Here is a 17,207-nt window from a genome sequence, read left to right as displayed (position 1 = left end):
TCTAACCTCTTTATATAGAGAATGGATAGCCGGGAAGACTTTTTTTTACATATATAGCGCCAAATAAGTTGGCACTATACGCTTTTGAATTATTGTACTCTGCTATTATTGCTGGGGCAAAAAAAAAGGGTATAACGCCAGGTTTTCTGGTGCTATATCTGTGTGTCAGTATAACGCCAAAAAACTTGGCGCTATACATTAACGGTGCAGTTATACATAGTATGGTAACTTTTTACACCTATTTGTGTATTTTGAGTCCAAAATAACAACATTTTGGTTCCGGACTCATCAAACTCATGTTCCCCAAAAAAATAAAAATAAAAGGGCAAGTATTAGTAGTTTGAAAGAAAAGTACAAGAAAACATAAAGAAAAGGGAAAAGATCCAAATTTACCCCTATACTTTCGAATATTATTTACATTTTACCTTCGTTATACTATTCGTCCAATTTATTCCTACAGTCATATTATTCGGCCAAATTTATCCCTATTGTCATACTATTCGGCCAAATTTATTCCTACAATCAGTAAACTTTTAAAAATTACCCCTCAATCCGTTAGGTAACCCAAAATCTCCCAAACCCTTTTATTTAAATCAGTTGTTCTTTTTCTTGATCCACTATTTTCAGAAAGTATTATTAATGTGAACCCTAAAGGTACTAAACTATACAAATTGTTCTTGAAATTTTTAATTACCATTGCATCACTTGTCTTCTTTTTGGCGTTTTACTGCCATAAAACTAGAATTTCGCCAGATTCTTAGGTTTTTTTTTTTTGATAATTTTTTGGAAGTGGTTTAAAATTTTTATAATTATTCAACCATATACACAACGCGAAATTTTGTAGATCTATTTGTTATGTATTATATGTGTCTACTCATCATGTATGTAATATATTCGAATATATTTTGTAATTATCTAGTTAGTATAGAGTTCGGTCGACTAACTTAAGAGTTGCATAATACATAAACATTTGATTAATGCAAAGCTGAATTCGACAATATAAAATCTCCAAGGAACTTCAACTTGTATCACTAATACTTGCAAAGTCTTCAAACCTTTGGTGGAACGAATTCATTAAAGTTGGGGTGTTGTAAATACTTTTGAAATTTAAACAAACTATCTAATTTAGATTCTTCAATTACTATACTTTGTTTACTAACCCCTGTATTATTTTAATATTTCTTTCTCTTTTTTTTTTTCAATTACAAAAGAATGTAAATGCCAAGTTGCCAATTATTTTGAAAATAGTGGATTAAGAAGAAAAAAGAGTAACTAAACTAAAATAATTTAAGAGATTATGGGTCACTCGAACGGAGTGATTTTAAAAATTTGTTGATGGTAGTGATTAATTTGGCTCGATAGTATAATAGAGATTAGATACAAAGGGGATAATTTGACCGAATAATATAACCGAGGTTATATGCCATAATATTCAAGGTAAATTTGGACCTTTTCCCTGAAGAAAAACAAGAGACGCCCAACCAAGCAAGTTTTCCGGGCTCCAACTGTACAAGGCAAATATCTGTCTCCGTCAATCTCTCCGGCGGAGAAGAGAAGCTTCTGTAATAATGAACCCCCAAATCTAGCTAGTTTCGACCTACATTCTCCCTCATCTTTTCGTAACCCAAATAATTTTGTACTGAACTCATCAACAACTAGTATTAAAATGGATCGGGCGAGAACAGCAAGTCCGAGGCAGTTAAGGAAATGGAGCAGCGAATCCGGAGCAGCTCCGACTCTGACTTCCGGGTCTTCATCACCTGGACGTCCACATCATCATAGCCGGTCTTCCTCAGTCTCCGGCGGCATGATGTCCAACATTAAGCGCACTCAGAATGTTGCTGCAAAAGCTGCTGCCCAGCGCCTCGCTCAAGTCATGGCCTCACAAGCTGCTTCTGCTGGTAATGACGACGACGATGATGATAATGATGATCTTGGATTCCGATTTGCACCTCCCTCTTTTTCCCGGTCCAACGGCACTAGTGCTACCGGCAACACTAATGCTACCAACAACACTAATGCTGCGGCTATTCAGTCCGCGAAGCTCAATAATAATAGATCATCTTCCCCTCTGGTAATATCAAGACCTCGATCTGCTTATCCAGTCTTGATTTACATTTCCTTGTGTGTGTGTGTGTGTTACTTTGTGAGATTTAGCTTCAGCGTTGCTGTTGTGTTGATGGAGACTGGAGAGTTCTGAAATGTTAACAGCATTTCACTTCTACATAGATAATGAAGTATAATCCAGTATGAATGTGTCCAAATTGAACTGCATTTGTAACTGATTTCAGTTATATAAGTTCTGTTCTTCAACCGTATAGCAAAAAAGCTCTGAAAATCTTTGTGTTGGTTCCCTTCAGAAAGTGGCTCTAGCTCAAGAGACTGGCTAGTCGTTAAATCTCTTTGGATAATTCTGGGTTTGTTTTAAAAATTGTGATGTAAAGTAGGGAGGGGATTCAGTTAAACAAATTTAATATAGATGAGCATATGCAGTGGCATGTTAGTTTGAGTTGTAATTACCTCTGTATGATAATTGTCTCCATTTGCTGCTTCTGTGAGTAGCTAGCTAGGAATTTTGTCGAGGAAGCCCCGTCGTCTCTTCGTTCAACATCAGCAGGAAGAGCAAATGTGCCAACTCGTCCTCCACCATCAATACCAAGTACCCGACAGCCTGTGAAGACTCCTTTACCTATAACCCCAATCGAGCCTCCAACCAACAAGCTGAGAGAGAAAAGGTATAATGAGCTTCTTTTTCTGTTTTTCCTTTTTTTCTTTTCAGTCTAACATTCCCACGAACAAGCAGCTGGAGCAAAGGGTCTAAAACATGTGTTTTTTCTTTTCTTTTGTGTGTTGTATCTTCTGCTTGTTACATATTCTATAGTTTGCCAAGTTCTTGCAATTGTGTCATTAATAAACTTTTTAAGTCTAAAAATATTTGCCTTTTGATTGTATGCCATTGCTATGACAGTTCAAAAGGATGTTGGACTGGCTTAAACCTTCTGTTCATCTGTGTAGTTCTGTTAATGGCAAGACTGAAGCAGTGCAAGTGTCTTAAGGCGCATGAGCTTCCTCCATATATATGCAGAAGATGCTTTAGCAAGATTCAGTTCCTTTTCTCGGCACTCATCATCTAACTTGTAATGCAGATTCTCGCCAGATTTAAGACAATTTAACTTGAAAGATACAGTAGATAACCGTGCAGCTTCTGCGCTTCATGATGAAGTATGTTCTTTTTGCTATCAAATTGATACCTCTCTATTCTTACATGCATAGTATTTAGTCATCAGACACGTAAAGTACCTGCTGTCTCTTTATGCATGTAAACACTTGGATATACCACTTGACTTCAGTGCCTCCTTTGTGCTCTAATCTTTACTTTTTTGGCAGCTTGATATGCTACAAGAAGAAAATGAAAATCTGCTTGGAAAGGTGCATGTTTCAGCAGTTCTTTTCCTCTGCTTTACTTGCATTAAGCCATGCATCTCTGCATGTGTTTATACTGAAGTTGCGAATTTTTTTGTGCAGCTTAGAGGTGCTGAAATGAGTTACGATGAAGCAGAAGCTAGAGTGAAGGAGCTTGAGAAACAGGTTATGCCATTGTTATGCCAAATTGTGTACTAATCCTTTGTCTGAAAAACTTGTAAATTCATTTGTTTTTCCCCTCCAGTGTATAAGAGCCTCAGTGCTTCATTAGTGGAATTTTACTTGTTTACCTGAAAGAGAATGAAAGCAATAAACTTATGTTTTGTCTTTGTATTTTGATAAGTAAGAAGCGAAAACCTTAAACATAATCAGCGTGTCATTCTAGTATGAACACGTCCTTTATCACAAAAAAAGAAGAGAGATGATAATGATTATAAACACCTTATTTGGAAATTTTGTGGATAAATGTTATTGATGCTTATTTTATGACTTATGCACCATGGGCATCTTCAATTTAAACTTCATCTGACAGTTGAAAGGCATTTCTTATGCATCAGGTTGCAGCACTTGGAGAAGGAGCATCTTTAGAAGCAAAGTTGTTAAGCAGGTAAAAGTCTTCCACGTATTCATATTTGCACTGAATTTTGTGTTAATACCATGGTAAGATTTGTTTTTGGTGGATATATATATATCATGATAAGATTTTTTACCATTTGCAGGAAGGAAGCCTCTTTGCGCCAAAGGGAGGTCAGTGGGGATATTGAGTTAATTGCAAATTAATTTGTCAGGCTGATTCTTGTCTCTGGCTTTTTGTTTGCGAGGAAGTTTATTTAAAAAGCATAAAATACTAAAAATCATTCATCATCGAATGAATAGCAGAATACAGAAGAAAAAGTTTATCTTGGCCTGTATGGCTAGACATTACTCCACATATTTAGGAAAATACAGACACAAACACAGGGTCAGAGTAGCACGAGCCATATGATTACTTTTAGTATGGACACATGGTAGAGTATATTCATTTCCTTATTCTCAATAAACTTTTAAGTAGAAGTTTATGTTATTCTTTATAAGTTAATCTGTCTGAGTCTTCCTTGAATACCATGCCCACATGTTACATCAGCATTGTTCTGTCTGTGTAACTGCTTACAATTTCAATCATTGCGGAAGATTAATTGATGCAGGCTGCACTGAAAGACGCAAAACAAGCCAAGAATGGGATAGATGTGGAACTTGCAAACCTCTGTTCTAATGTCCAGGTGAACATCACCACCATGTAATTCTACTGAAGGTCTGGTTTGTTTTATCTAATTTTTTAATACTATGTTTGACGTAGAAAGCAAAAGATGACGCAGCTGCTGCTGTATATCAACTTCAAGTGGCTGAATCTGAGGTTAAAACTCTACGCTCTATGACACAAAGGATGGTTTTAACCCAGAATGAGATGGTATCTAGCTGCACTTTTTGATACTGCTTTCATAATTATAAACTTTCATTACAATACTTTAACTTCCTGGCATATTCATATTGCAGGAAGATGTTGTTCTTAAAAGATGCTGGCTTGCACGTTATTGGGGTTTAGCAGCTCAGTTTGGTAAGTAATGCATCAGAGATTTGTCTTTTTCCTAGTTACACAAGATCTCTACTGTCTGAAGTAGAAAAACAATTTTTCCTGACCTCTACCCTTTCCTTTTTCCTTTGACATTTCCTGTCTATGCTGCTCATACCAACCTTTGATCATTAGTTATAGACTTGAAATGGTTTTATGAAGTCCCCCAAGTCATGTCAATTTAGCTTTCGAAAAAGATGCAAAAAAGTACATAAGAGATAGAGAATCAACAAATGAGACGCAAAAATTACAATAGCGCATTTGAATATTGGTAGATTGTACGGAAGCACTTTTTACTCCAAATGTGACAAATGCAAAGAGGGAATATATAATAAGTGATATCAGTGCCAGTAACCTCACTTAGAAAACTTAATGCAAATTAACTATCATTACATTGTTTTACAACTATACAAAAGGAGATTGACTTTTCGTAATGGATTGCATCAATTGAATACTTCTTTTGCTATTTTGCCGCACATGAATGCTCCATCTGCTGCTAGGTTCTAATTGCATTTGTGTCCACTCAATGCTTTATTTTTTGTAAGCGTTGACCCCGTGTACCCCTCTGTTCTTGTCTTAGTGCTTTGTATATAAGAAGTGTTACCAGTTTTGAGTGTAAAGTTAATGATGCTCTTTGTTCTCTTCCAGGTATTTGTTCAGATATTGCTGCTTCAAAACACGAGTACTGGTCATCCTTCGCACCTCTTCCTTTTGAATTGGTTATCTCTGCTGGACAAAAGGCAAAGGAAGAATTTTTGGAAAAAGGCAAGCATGATTAAACCTAGCTACTTGTCTGTGTAAATGGTAGAATGTTTCAATGGGCATTGATGAGTTCTTAATCAGTGTTCTCTTTTGCAGGTTATGACAATCCAGAGAGGGGTAATCTTGTTCAGGATTTGAATGATCTCACTGGAGAAGGAAATATAGAAAGCATGCTTTCTGTTGAAATGGGCTTGAATGAACTTGTTTCCTTGAAGGTTACTCTAATAACTAGAGTCATTATCTAGTTCTTGCTTCTGTGTTTTTTTGGTTCCTTGAACAAAATACAACATGCATTCGTTGCCCTGTTTCTAAACTTTAGCTTCCAGTACTAATTGATCACCAAGTCAGTGATCAATTTAAACTTTGAAATTTCCACTTATGCAGTTTAAGAAGAATATGATCGATATAGATTGGTATTATGAATTTGTTACATCATAAGTTGAGATTAATAAAAGAATTGGTAATAAGAAAAGACCTTCTGAATATGTACCATATTGATCACAGGTAGTTATTACAGAAAGTGAAAATCATTGCTTTTATACTAGGATGGGTGGAATTATGATAGTTATGGTGTTCAGCCGAGGGATAAAGGCATGGGCCAACATCAGGTGCATATTATCAAGTGCATATTGATAGGGATTGAATCTACTCCATTCAATTCTGTTGCTACTTTTTTCTAGAAGAGGCGGGGGTGTAAATAATCACTTGCAAGTAGAAACATTGTCCACCAGGGTCTAGTATTCTCTTATTCTCCTTTCTAGGTGGAAGAAAGCACTGCATTACCATTTAATGATATCCTTGATCCAGGTTGAGGATGCCATAGTGCTTGCACTGGCTCAGCAACGACGTCCAAACTCCACTCGAACATCAATTTCAGGTTTTTCTCGTTTGTTTCTTAAACATGTAATTAACTATTGATATGTTCTGATGCTTCTGTACAGATATCTGAACTTCCTTAAGCCCTGCTTGCAAATAAATGTATGTGTTGCATGCTCTAATCAGCTGTCATTGTTTGCGCATTTATAAATCTGTCAATGGAGACTCTAAGGTTAAGGATTGTGGTTTGCTGCTTGAAATGCTCTGCCTCATAAATCTAAATATTAAAATTTAGGTCTGTTTATACCCTCTATCCTAATGTAGATATCCGCCTGTACCGTTATGTCTTTGACTTCTATATGGTAGGAATCAAATGGTACAGCATTGTTATGTAATGCAGAAACTTTACATGACAGCTTTGTCTTGCAGTGTTTTTCTTTTTTGTTTGTTAAAAAATAAAATGGTAATTGGTTGCCTGCCTCCACATGTTCTCATGAAAAAGTTGAAGAATAAATTGAGCTCTCATATCAATAACCAGTAATTTTCACGGCAAAATTGGGAATCACAAGCTGGGACTCACCTCATGGCTCACCCTATGGGAGGCAGACTAAATGCTCTCGGAAGGACAAGAATCTCACGGGGTTAATACCCCAATACTTTTAGTGTTGCAAGCTTCTCTTAAAAATTTGGGGGTTGCATCTGACTTTCGCCAGAAGGTGCAAGTAGCACGCACTAAGGATAAATGAGAGAAGGTTGCTTACGATGGTTCGGTCATATCCTACATCGACCTACTGTACATGTCTGTAGGTGTTAAAATATGGTGAATGAAAGTGTTAAAAGGGGACGGGTAGACCAAAAATCACATGGAAGGAAGTTCCCAAAAAACCTGCAAATTCTTAGAATCAATGCAGACTGTGAGAAAGCACGAGAGAAATATATTATTGATATTCTATTCAATTGTAATACAGTGAGCCTTATTTATTATATACATATCCTACTCCTATTCTATGTGGGACTCAAACTAATTTACGTTATTTACATAACTATCTAACACTCCCCTTCAAATCGATGCATACAAATAATATGTACCGAGCTTGTTACATATGTAACTAATACGAGGACTAGTGAGGACTTGGTGAAAATATCTGCAAGCTGATCATTCGACCTCACAAACTTTGTAGTAACATCTCGTAAGAGTATCTTTTCTCTAACGAAGTGACAGTCAATCTCAACGTGTTTAGTTCTCTCATGTAACACCAGATTTGATGCAATATGAAGGGAAACTTGATTATCACACATAAGTTCCATCTTCCCGATCTCACCAAATTTCAACTCCTGAGCAACTGTTTGATCCAAACTAGCTCACATGTTGCCATAGCGATTGTTCGATAGTCTGCTTCACTAGACCGAGCAACCACATTCTGTTTCTTGCTCTTCAAGATACCAAATTACATCCTACTAAAACATAATATCCAGACATAGAATGTCTATCAAAAGGTGATCCTGCCCAATCAACATTGAGTATCCAACGATCTGCTCATGGCCTCGATCCTCAAACAATAATCTTTTGCCCGGAGCTGATTATTTATACCGAGGAATGTGGACAACTACATCCCAGCGACTATCACACGGGGAATCCATAAACCGACTCACAACACTCATAGGAAAGAAAATGTTAGGTCTGGTCATTGTGAGGTAATTTAATTTACCGACTAGCCACCTATATCTTGCAGGATCACTAAGCGGCTCCTTCTGTCTTGGCAGAAGTTTAGAATTCAGATCCATAGGAGTGTCAACAGGTCTACAACCTGTCATTCCTGTCTACTCAAGAATGTCCAAGGCATACTTCTGTTGGTGATATCACAATACCTGAGCTAGATTGAGCGACCTCAATACCCAGAATATACTTTAATCTGCGCAAATCGTTAGTCTGAAAGTGCTGAAAGAGATGGGTTTTCAAACTAGTAATACCATCCTGATCATTGCCGGTAATAACAATATCATCAACATAAACCACCAGATAAATACAGAGATTTGGAGTAGAATGCCGATAACATACAGAGTGATCAGCTTCACTACGAGTCATACCAAACTCCTGAATTACTGTGCTGAACTTACCAGAACAAGCTCGAGGAGACTGTTTCAAATCATAGAGTGACCTGCGCAATCGGCATACAAGACCACTAGGCTCCCCTCGAGCAATAAAACCAGGTGGTTGGTCCATATAAACCTCACCCTCAAGATCACCGTGAAGAAAAACATTCTTAATGTCCAATTGATAGAGAGGTCTATGGCGAACAGTAGCCATGGATAGAAAAAAGCGGACTGATGCTATTTTAGCCACGCGAGAGAAAGTATCACTATAATCGAGCCCAAATATCTGAGTATACCCTTTGGCAACAAGACGAGCCTTAAGTTGATCACTTGGCCATCTGGACCAACTTTGACTACATACACCCAACGACAACCAACAGTAGATTTAACTGAAGAAAGAGGAATAAGCTCCTAAGTACCACTCGTATGGAAAGCAGACATCTCATCAATCATAGTCTTTCGCCACCCTGAATGTGACCGTGCTTCACCTGTAGACTTAGGGATGGAAACAGAGGACAAAGATGATACAAACGCATAATGGGGTGATGACAGACGATGATAACTTAAACCGACATAGTGAGGATTAGGATTAAGTGTGGACCGTATACCTTTTCGCAGTGCAATTAGTTGACTAAGAGGAGGCAGGTCTGCAGTAGGAGCAGGGTCAGGTGCAGGACGTGAATCAGCTGGGTCAAATGCTAGGCGCTAGCGACGATGATAAGTCAGAAGTGGTGGAGCTGAAACTGGAGATGTAGGTGGTGGAGCTGGAATTATGGAGTAAGATGAATGGGAAATAGTGCCTGAATCTCCAAAAGATGGAACTGGTAGCACCTCAGAAATATTTAAGTGATCAACTGGACCTGTGAAGTATGACTGGGTTTCAAAGAAGGTAACATCAGCGGACATAACCGCTGGAGGTCAGGTGAATAACATCGATATCCCTTTTGCGTTCTCGAGTAACCCAAAAATACGCACTTAAGAGCACAAGGAGCTAACTTATCTGTTCCTAGAGTGAGGTTATGAACAAAGCACGTGCTCCCAAAGATACGGGGTGGAAGAGAGAGCAAAGGTGTGCGGGGAAACAAGACAGAAAATGGAACTTGATTCTGGATAGCTGAGGACGACATACGATTAATAAGATGACAAGATATGAGAACTGCATCCTCCCAAAAATGCAACGGAAGATGAGACTGTATGAGTAGGGTACGAGAAGTTTCAATGAGATGTCTATTCTTTCTTTCAGCTACCCCATTTTGTTGAGATGTGTACGAACAACATGTTTGATGAATGATTCCATGAGAGTTCATAAACTACTGAAATGGGGAAGACAAATACTCTAGGGCATTATCACTACGAAATGTGCAGATAGAAACCCCAAATTGGTTTTGAATTTCAGTGTAGAAGGTTTGGAAAATAGAAAACAACTCAGATCGATTTCTCATGAAAAATATCCAAGTGCATTGGGAATAATCATCAATGAAACTGACAAAGTAGTGGAATCCCAAGGTAGAACTCACCCGATTAGGACCCCAAACATCTGAATGGACTTAAGTGAAAGGTGACTGCTCGAGTATCAGGACACCGAGGGAAATGGGAGCGAGTATGCTTCCCGAGCTGGCATGACTCACACTCTAGAGTGGACAAGTGAGATAATCCAGATACCATTTTTTGAAGTGTTGACAAACTGAGATGTCCCCACCAGTATCATGACAAGTTGTTGAAGAAAGACAAGATGTGAGTTCATGTGATAAAAGCAAGGATAAGGTGATAAAGTCCATTTGATTCATGCCCAGTACCAATGATCCGCCCCATACTGCGTCCTGTATAAAAACAAGGTCATCAAAAAATAAAATAGAGCATTTAAGTGATTTGACTAAGCGACTAACAACTATGAGATTAAAAGGACTGCCGAGAACATAAAGAACTGAATCTAAAGGTAAGGAAGGAAATGGACTTGCTTAACCTATTCCATTTGCCATGGTTTGTGACCCGTTGGCGATTGTGACTGTTGAAAGAGATTGAGATTGAAAATATAGTAGTGAAAGAGATTTGTTACCGGAAATATAATCAGAGGCACCTGAATCAATGACCCAAGACTTGGAGGTTGAAGATTGGGGGACACAAGTCACGCTACTACCTATTTGAACAACGGAAGCTATCACTGAAGATGTCTGTTTACATGCTTTTTACCGAAGGAACTCAATATAATCCGGTAAAGAAACCATCTGCATTGGATCCAATGGATTGTGAGTCAAAGGCTTCTGATACGAATGACATTATAATGTTCACTCCGGAAAATCAGAAAGTTTTCTAGAAGTTATTGTTCACGCCGAAAAATATAAAAGTGGTTAAAATTTGGTTGAATTGGATGGGTAGGCTCGGAATTGCAAGGGGAACAAGCTGTCCTGAAGAGTTGTCGCCAAAAAATGGCCGGAAGGTGCCCAGGCGCTGGCGTGTGACGTCGGAACTTTGCCGGGAAATTTTCTTCCGGCAGCGCGTGAGGGCGCGTGGAGGGTCTTCTGACGGAGATTTTTTATGGGTTGGTCACCGAAGGCCGATCTACTTTGTGGTGGTGTTGGTTTTTGCACAATACTGACAAATAGTGATTTTTGACAGACCTGTGTTTGCCGGAAAAAGACTTCCGGTTGACTGATTTCTCTTCTCGGAGTCGCTGAAATTTATGCACAGCGATAAATCTCTCACGATTGCTCTGATACCATTTGAGAAAGCACGGGAGCAAAATATTATTGATATTCTATTCAATTATAATACAATGAGCTTTATTTATATAATACATATCCTACTTCTATTTTATGTGGTACTCGGACTAATTTACGCTGTTTACATAGCTATTTAACACAGACTTAGCTAAAAATAGGGCACAATGAAAGAAAAGATGCATATAGGTGATATCAGCTAGTTGGGAATAGGTTTTAGTCTTGTTAGAGAACTTCTTAACTTATCTTTCACTTTTATTTTTATTTTGTATGATCATGACATGAGTTGAGCTAAAACGGAGAAGTAAGGATTCACATAGTGGATCCTAACTTGTTTGGAACTGATGCGTAGTAGTTGTTGCATCTTTGACTTTCATGTTTTGGTTTCTTTGCAATGTACACCACAGAACATATGTAGCATCTTAAGTATTTGCCCTTCTTTCCTAAAATGATTATTTGTTGACTTAACGTTTGTGATGTACACATTTTATTGCACCTAGATATTTAGATTAACGTGTACATTTTATTTTTTTATTTATATATGATTTAATGTACTTTTTTAAAGTTATTATTTCATATCTATATGTATTTCTTATTTTTTTATTATTATTTAAATACTCACCGCAGATTGTGCCTTGAAGTTAGTGCACCACTTGGTCTCCTGTCCTTTTGACGCACTGTTAATGACCATGTAAAATGTACTGTTGAGCTCTCCCGCAACTATGCACTTTTCATAGATTGACTGACAAATGTTTTCTCTGCTGGTCAGTTAGAGAAGACCACTGACTTAAAAGTCAACTGGAGTAGTAAGCATGTTATAGTTTAATCGCCTGATTTAAATGATATTTTAGCACATCTAGGTTTACCTTCTCAATAATAAGATCTTCTATGTTGTGGCATATGCAAACCTGTCAGCTGATTTTAAATGCAGATGCTCGTTTATATATTTTCTTTTGTTAATTCCTTCCATCTGTTCTACAATTCTAAAAGTCATCTTCTCTTTTAACTACAGAAGTATGATCCTTCTAGATTGATTGTGTTTTGTTATTTGAATTAATTATTGCAGACATCAAATCACCAATTGATCCGAAGTATATGGAGGCATTTGGTAAGTCCATCTGATTTGTCATTCTAGTGAGGACACAATTTTTGCATTTAGGTCTTTAGATTCCTTTATCAAAGTATTGCCCCTCTCACAGAATCCTACTTAACTAGCTGGAATAAACAAGCAACCCATTCTGTTAAAATTTATAATTTTCTTTCCTTTGGATTTTTAATTTTTATTTTTAATTTTTTATGTTTTATACTTTGATTTTAGCTTAAACATGGAAAACAGCGAGGTGCTCATCCAAACTTATCTATTTATTTACATACTTATCATCGGCTTAGACATGGCAAAAGAACGGTGTGCCTATCTTGAGCTTGTTTTGGCAAATCCCTGGTCTTGTCTGATTTGAATAAGTTTTCCAATGCCTTGATCTTGTAACCGCTTTTTGGAATCCTTTTTAGAGAGAATATTATGTAAAATTTTCATTATTTTTCAGAACTCAGCCCTGAGGAGTCTGAAGATGTCCTTTTCAAGGAGGTATATAATACATCTTGTAGTTACATTTACCTTGCTGATTCCGAGTTATACCACAAATCCAGCGAGCTAGGATCCTTAATCATCTTGTCATTGAGTACTTCCTTTTTTTTTTTATCACAAGTCTGCTTACTTCTCTCCAAAACTAAGTGCGATAAATGTGAAAACAGTTCTATTCTACGTCTTAATATAAATTACCAATTTGCAAAATAACATTTTTCTTCACTTAAACAGGAATCTGTATCTTATCACACTATAATAGGAGAGTTCTGAAAATTCAGCATACTTTGTTCTTATCCGGACAACATTGAGATTGAGATGAATTACATCTTTCAGTTCACACTGCTCTGCTCCTTTTCTCTACGCTAAGCTTGCTTCAAAATTTCACTTGCTTAGGCATGGCTAACTTACTTTTGGAGGAGAGCCAAAGCCCATGGTATACAGGAGGATAAAGCCAATAAAAGACTTCAATTTTGGAGTAGTCGCAGCGGGCACGCACCAACTTCTCATGATGCTGTTGATGGTACATTCCACACCTATAAAGCCTGTTATCTAGGTTTTTTTTTGATAAACCATGTCTAGAAGTACTTAATTCGTTAGACCACCATGTGATCTCTATTATATTGCACACAATATTTATTTAAATGTGTTGTGAAAACTTAAGTTGGTAAAATAAACAAGGTACTACTCCATTAGTTTCAAATTATGTCATGCTTCGAATTTTTAATGTCACAGTAGATTAATCTCTAAGTTATTTTTCTATATTTGTTGCAAATATGCATGGACGACAAGATTGAGAGAAATGTTAACATAGAAGCGGATACAAGCTTAGGGTGCAGGAGCTAAAATTACTTAGTTACGCTTTGCTGAGACTTTTGAAAAGTTTAAGACTCCTACAATATTACTTTTTCTTGAAATAAAAAGTTCCACGATGAATTAGCCAAAAAGGTAAAGTAAATAGTATAATAAATTACTAAAAGAGGCAGAATAAATCTTGCTTAGTAGATGAAGTTGTTATGCAAGCTTTCTAATATATGTTGAATAAACAGAATAATTTGATGTACTTATATGTAAATAAATATGGTTATTTCTTTCAAAAGATGTATATCCCTCCCGCAATAAGTCAAAAGACAACAATAAGATTTACAGAAAAGGGTCATATTTGCTCCTCTCCCATCGAAAATAAGCTACATCTACCTCTGTTTCAGTTTCTTAGTATAACTACCCTACCGTTGCACTTTTGGACCATATTTTCCCCTCACCTGTTACATCCTTCATCCCAACTTATAAAATACACGTGGCAAGCCTAGTGGGGTCTGGGGTTAGAGTGTATGCAGACCTTATCCCTACCTTGTGAAGGTAGAGAGGTATGTCAGAAAACATGCTAGTATATTAAACAAAAAATATCCTAAGAATGCCCTTTCAGAAACACTAAACAATAATCAGTCTCTTTATGTGTTTCATGTAAATAGAAATCAATTAACAATTCGGTAATAAGCTCGGCAAACACCATATAATATCAAATATTCATCTTTGGGAGGTTTCCGGGAACGGATCATGTAATCGTTATAACTATTGGCCTCTTCGCAAGAAGTCAAATATAACGGTAGTCCCTACTCGAGGGAAATCGGTAACTGTATGTTGGTTCTACCTTTCCTCTAGCGAGGGTTATACCAGTAATTGGTTATCCGTAATTTACAAGGTGCACCCAGTCTAAGGAACATGTCGTTAGCTACGGGATCCTTCAAAGTCTCCTCCACTTACGTTTGTCTTTGTAATCAGTCGATACTCGTATGAAATTTTTTTTTAAAAAAAAAGTACAGGACATTTCAATTCTTATTTAAATCATGTAATTTCAATCGGTAACAATAATCATATCTCAAGTAACGGTAAAATATGTCTAGTAGACTGAGAACATTTAAAATAACGCTAATCATCTTAAATAAACATTTCTCTAATATATCAAGTAAAGGACTTGTCGCACGTGCAAATTCAAACTAGGCGGTAACATATTCATATATGCAATTATGTGTAAATCATGCAAGTTATGGAAACACAAACTGCGGTAAGGTTACTACTCAACGTACTCATGTCGAAATATTGAACTTGTCGCTGCGAGTACTTCGTTTGACTTCAACTACCTATATCGTTACAAAACCAATTTATGTATTAACTCCACGAGTACCCGTATAATCGGTTAAGTTCTGTTAAACTTAATTCATTCCCCTGTTTTCATTCCTCGGCATATGACTTATCTTCTGCTAACCAACTAATTTACTAAAAAAGAATCTGATTTGTTTGACATACTAATTAACTGTACTCTTGTCCACACGTAGTGCTTAATAAGCACTTATACTCTCTACAGTAGAGCGCTTGCTTTAAACTTATAGAAATCTTTATTATTTAGTAGAAAGTTCATGTACCAAAATACCTTAAGTTCCAGTTTTTTCCCTTTAGTTAACGGAACAATAGCTAATAATAAATTAGGTATTGAGTAAACTCAATTTACCTTGTTCTTCTCCACAAAAAGAAACCTAAGATGGACAGAAAATCCCTTAGAATCAAGAATCACGGTTACTGGAGCTTCAACTTGAACTAATTGACTCTAAAGTTTCCTCCTCTTTATTTCATTAAGGCTTGGTGATAGCTCCTGTTTTTATGTGCAGGAGCTGTAATGCTCCGCCTCCCCTCCCAGATCTTGCTTCTTTGAGATTTTGCAAAGAATCTCCTATTTTCACCCTTTTTCAAACATAATTTGATGCATTTCTGCCTAAGCCTTGGGCTACGGCACCTCTCTGATCTTTTTCTCTTTTTATTTTGTTTAGTTAATTACTTACTTACCCCTTTTTAATGATATGGGATATTATAGGTGGGTTTTAAATTAAAGTAAGGCAGGTCTCTTCAAGTCATTGTAGGCTTGCCAACGTGTATCTCCAAAATGTGCTGCACTCGTATTGGATCCTTAAAAAATGCACAACTTTTGGAGGATCCGACACATACCCAACGATATTTCGGAGAGTCAGAGAAACATATGAGGTAGTTATACTAAGAAACTGAAGCGGGTAGATGTAGCTTATTTTCGAGTAGTGGGGCAAATATTGCCTTTTTTTCCGTAAGATTTAAGTATTAAGTGGTACGTATATGCCTCCCACAAATAAGGTTGTCTGTGCATGTAGATGATACACTCAAAATATAAATTGCAAAATAAGTAGTATATACATTGTTTTGGAGTTTGAAATATTTTAGTTTGAATTGTCTTAGAAGTTATGATCCCTTCCTTGTAATTCTAAACTCTTATACATATAAAGACTGATTCATTTTCTAATAGTTCACACTTTATATTTTAGTTGAGCAAGGCCTGATGGAGCTAAGGAAATTGGGCATTGAACAAAAACTATGGGAATCATCTCGGAGATAAATTGGGCATTGGTTGAGATTCTCCTGTTACTGGAGAGAAAACTTCCCTGCAGTCTAATATTACTGCCCGCTCTCTATTTTACCCACTGCATACAAGAGTCTCTTACTCTCCTTTTCCACTTACAACAGTATTCTTCTCAAGAGTCATGTAATACAAAGTCCCAATCTTTTCTTTTTAGACCCAACAGGAAGGGAAGGGGTCTAGTTAAGGTTACACAGGTTTTTGTTTAGTACAAACATGAGTATCTTGAGGATGACCGTACATAAATTCTGAAGTGAACTGTATTTAGAAAGGAGGATTTGGCTATGCTTGTTGTTCTGAGATTGATTTGCTTAGTTCCAAGTCTCGGGATTTAGATACTGTCACTACTATAGTGACTTCATATTATAATTAATATCCACTATTTTTGTTTATGATAGTTACCTTTTAACAGTAAATACTGTTTCCACTCAGATGTTATTGTTTAATTTATGCAAAACCATAACTTGTGTATTATGAGGGTTGATCAGACAGACTAAAGATTGCATGTAATTACCCAGCAGGTTAAATTTGGAGGGACGCTTGATGACATAATTCTTTTGGAGATCACTATGTTTTAGTTCTGGGAATAAAGCCCTCTTATAATGCTTTCATTGGTGTGTTAGTAAAGTAGCATAGCAAGCTTCACAAGGCTGTTACTATAACTGGTGCGAGACAGGAAAGAATAACTGCAATATAGGAATGAGATAGTATGAGACAGGCTCAAACGTGTAGCAAAAGAAGAATTTTGAAAAGCAAGAAAGGGAT

At 36.8% G+C, this 17,207-nt stretch overlaps 1 protein-coding gene across 4 annotated transcripts; it reads left to right on the top strand.

Annotated features, from left to right (window-relative positions):
* Positions 1 to 1,419: 1,419 nt before the first annotated feature.
* Positions 1,420 to 16,839, top strand: LOC109206299 (coiled-coil domain-containing protein SCD2-like). Of its 4 annotated transcripts, XR_002064817.1 has the most exons (18): positions 1,420 to 2,074; positions 2,563 to 2,735; positions 3,147 to 3,222; positions 3,388 to 3,429; positions 3,526 to 3,588; positions 3,981 to 4,030; positions 4,143 to 4,170; positions 4,608 to 4,682; positions 4,760 to 4,870; positions 4,957 to 5,017; positions 5,681 to 5,797; positions 5,891 to 6,009; positions 6,602 to 6,671; positions 12,488 to 12,529; positions 12,966 to 13,006; positions 13,400 to 13,526; positions 15,873 to 16,039; positions 16,351 to 16,839. XR_002064817.1 is itself a non-coding variant. In XM_019369118.1 (17 exons), exons 1-17 carry the CDS (start codon positions 1,667 to 1,669, stop codon positions 16,419 to 16,421), a joined length of 1,674 nt encoding a protein of 557 aa, XP_019224663.1. In that variant the 5' UTR covers positions 1,421 to 1,666; the 3' UTR covers positions 16,422 to 16,839. The 4 variants fall into 4 exon arrangements, 1 of the variants encoding a protein (XP_019224663.1); XR_002064819.1 differs by lacking the exon at positions 12,966 to 13,006; XM_019369118.1 differs by lacking the exon at positions 15,873 to 16,039 and having other exon boundaries at positions 1,421 to 2,074.
* The last annotated feature ends 368 nt before the right edge of the window (positions 16,840 to 17,207 follow it).

Source organism: Nicotiana attenuata, unplaced genomic scaffold (genome assembly GCF_001879085.1).
Source record: "Nicotiana attenuata strain UT unplaced genomic scaffold, NIATTr2, whole genome shotgun sequence".
Classification (NCBI taxonomy): Eukaryota; Viridiplantae; Streptophyta; class Magnoliopsida; order Solanales; family Solanaceae; genus Nicotiana; species Nicotiana attenuata.
The sequence above is the reverse complement of the archived record's forward strand: the minus strand, read 5'-3'. Positions and strand labels throughout refer to the sequence as shown.

Coding starts and splice junctions, on each gene's coding strand:
- LOC109206299 (XM_019369118.1), top strand. CDS start 1,667: ATGGATCGGGCGAGAACAGCAAGTCCGAGGCAGTTAAGGAAATGGAGC. Junction 4,171..4,607: donor CCTCTTTGCGCCAAAGGGAG/GTCAGTGGGGAT, acceptor TAATTGATGCAG/GCTGCACTGAAAGACGCAAA. Junction 4,683..4,759: donor ACCTCTGTTCTAATGTCCAG/GTGAACATCACC, acceptor TGTTTGACGTAG/AAAGCAAAAGATGACGCAGC.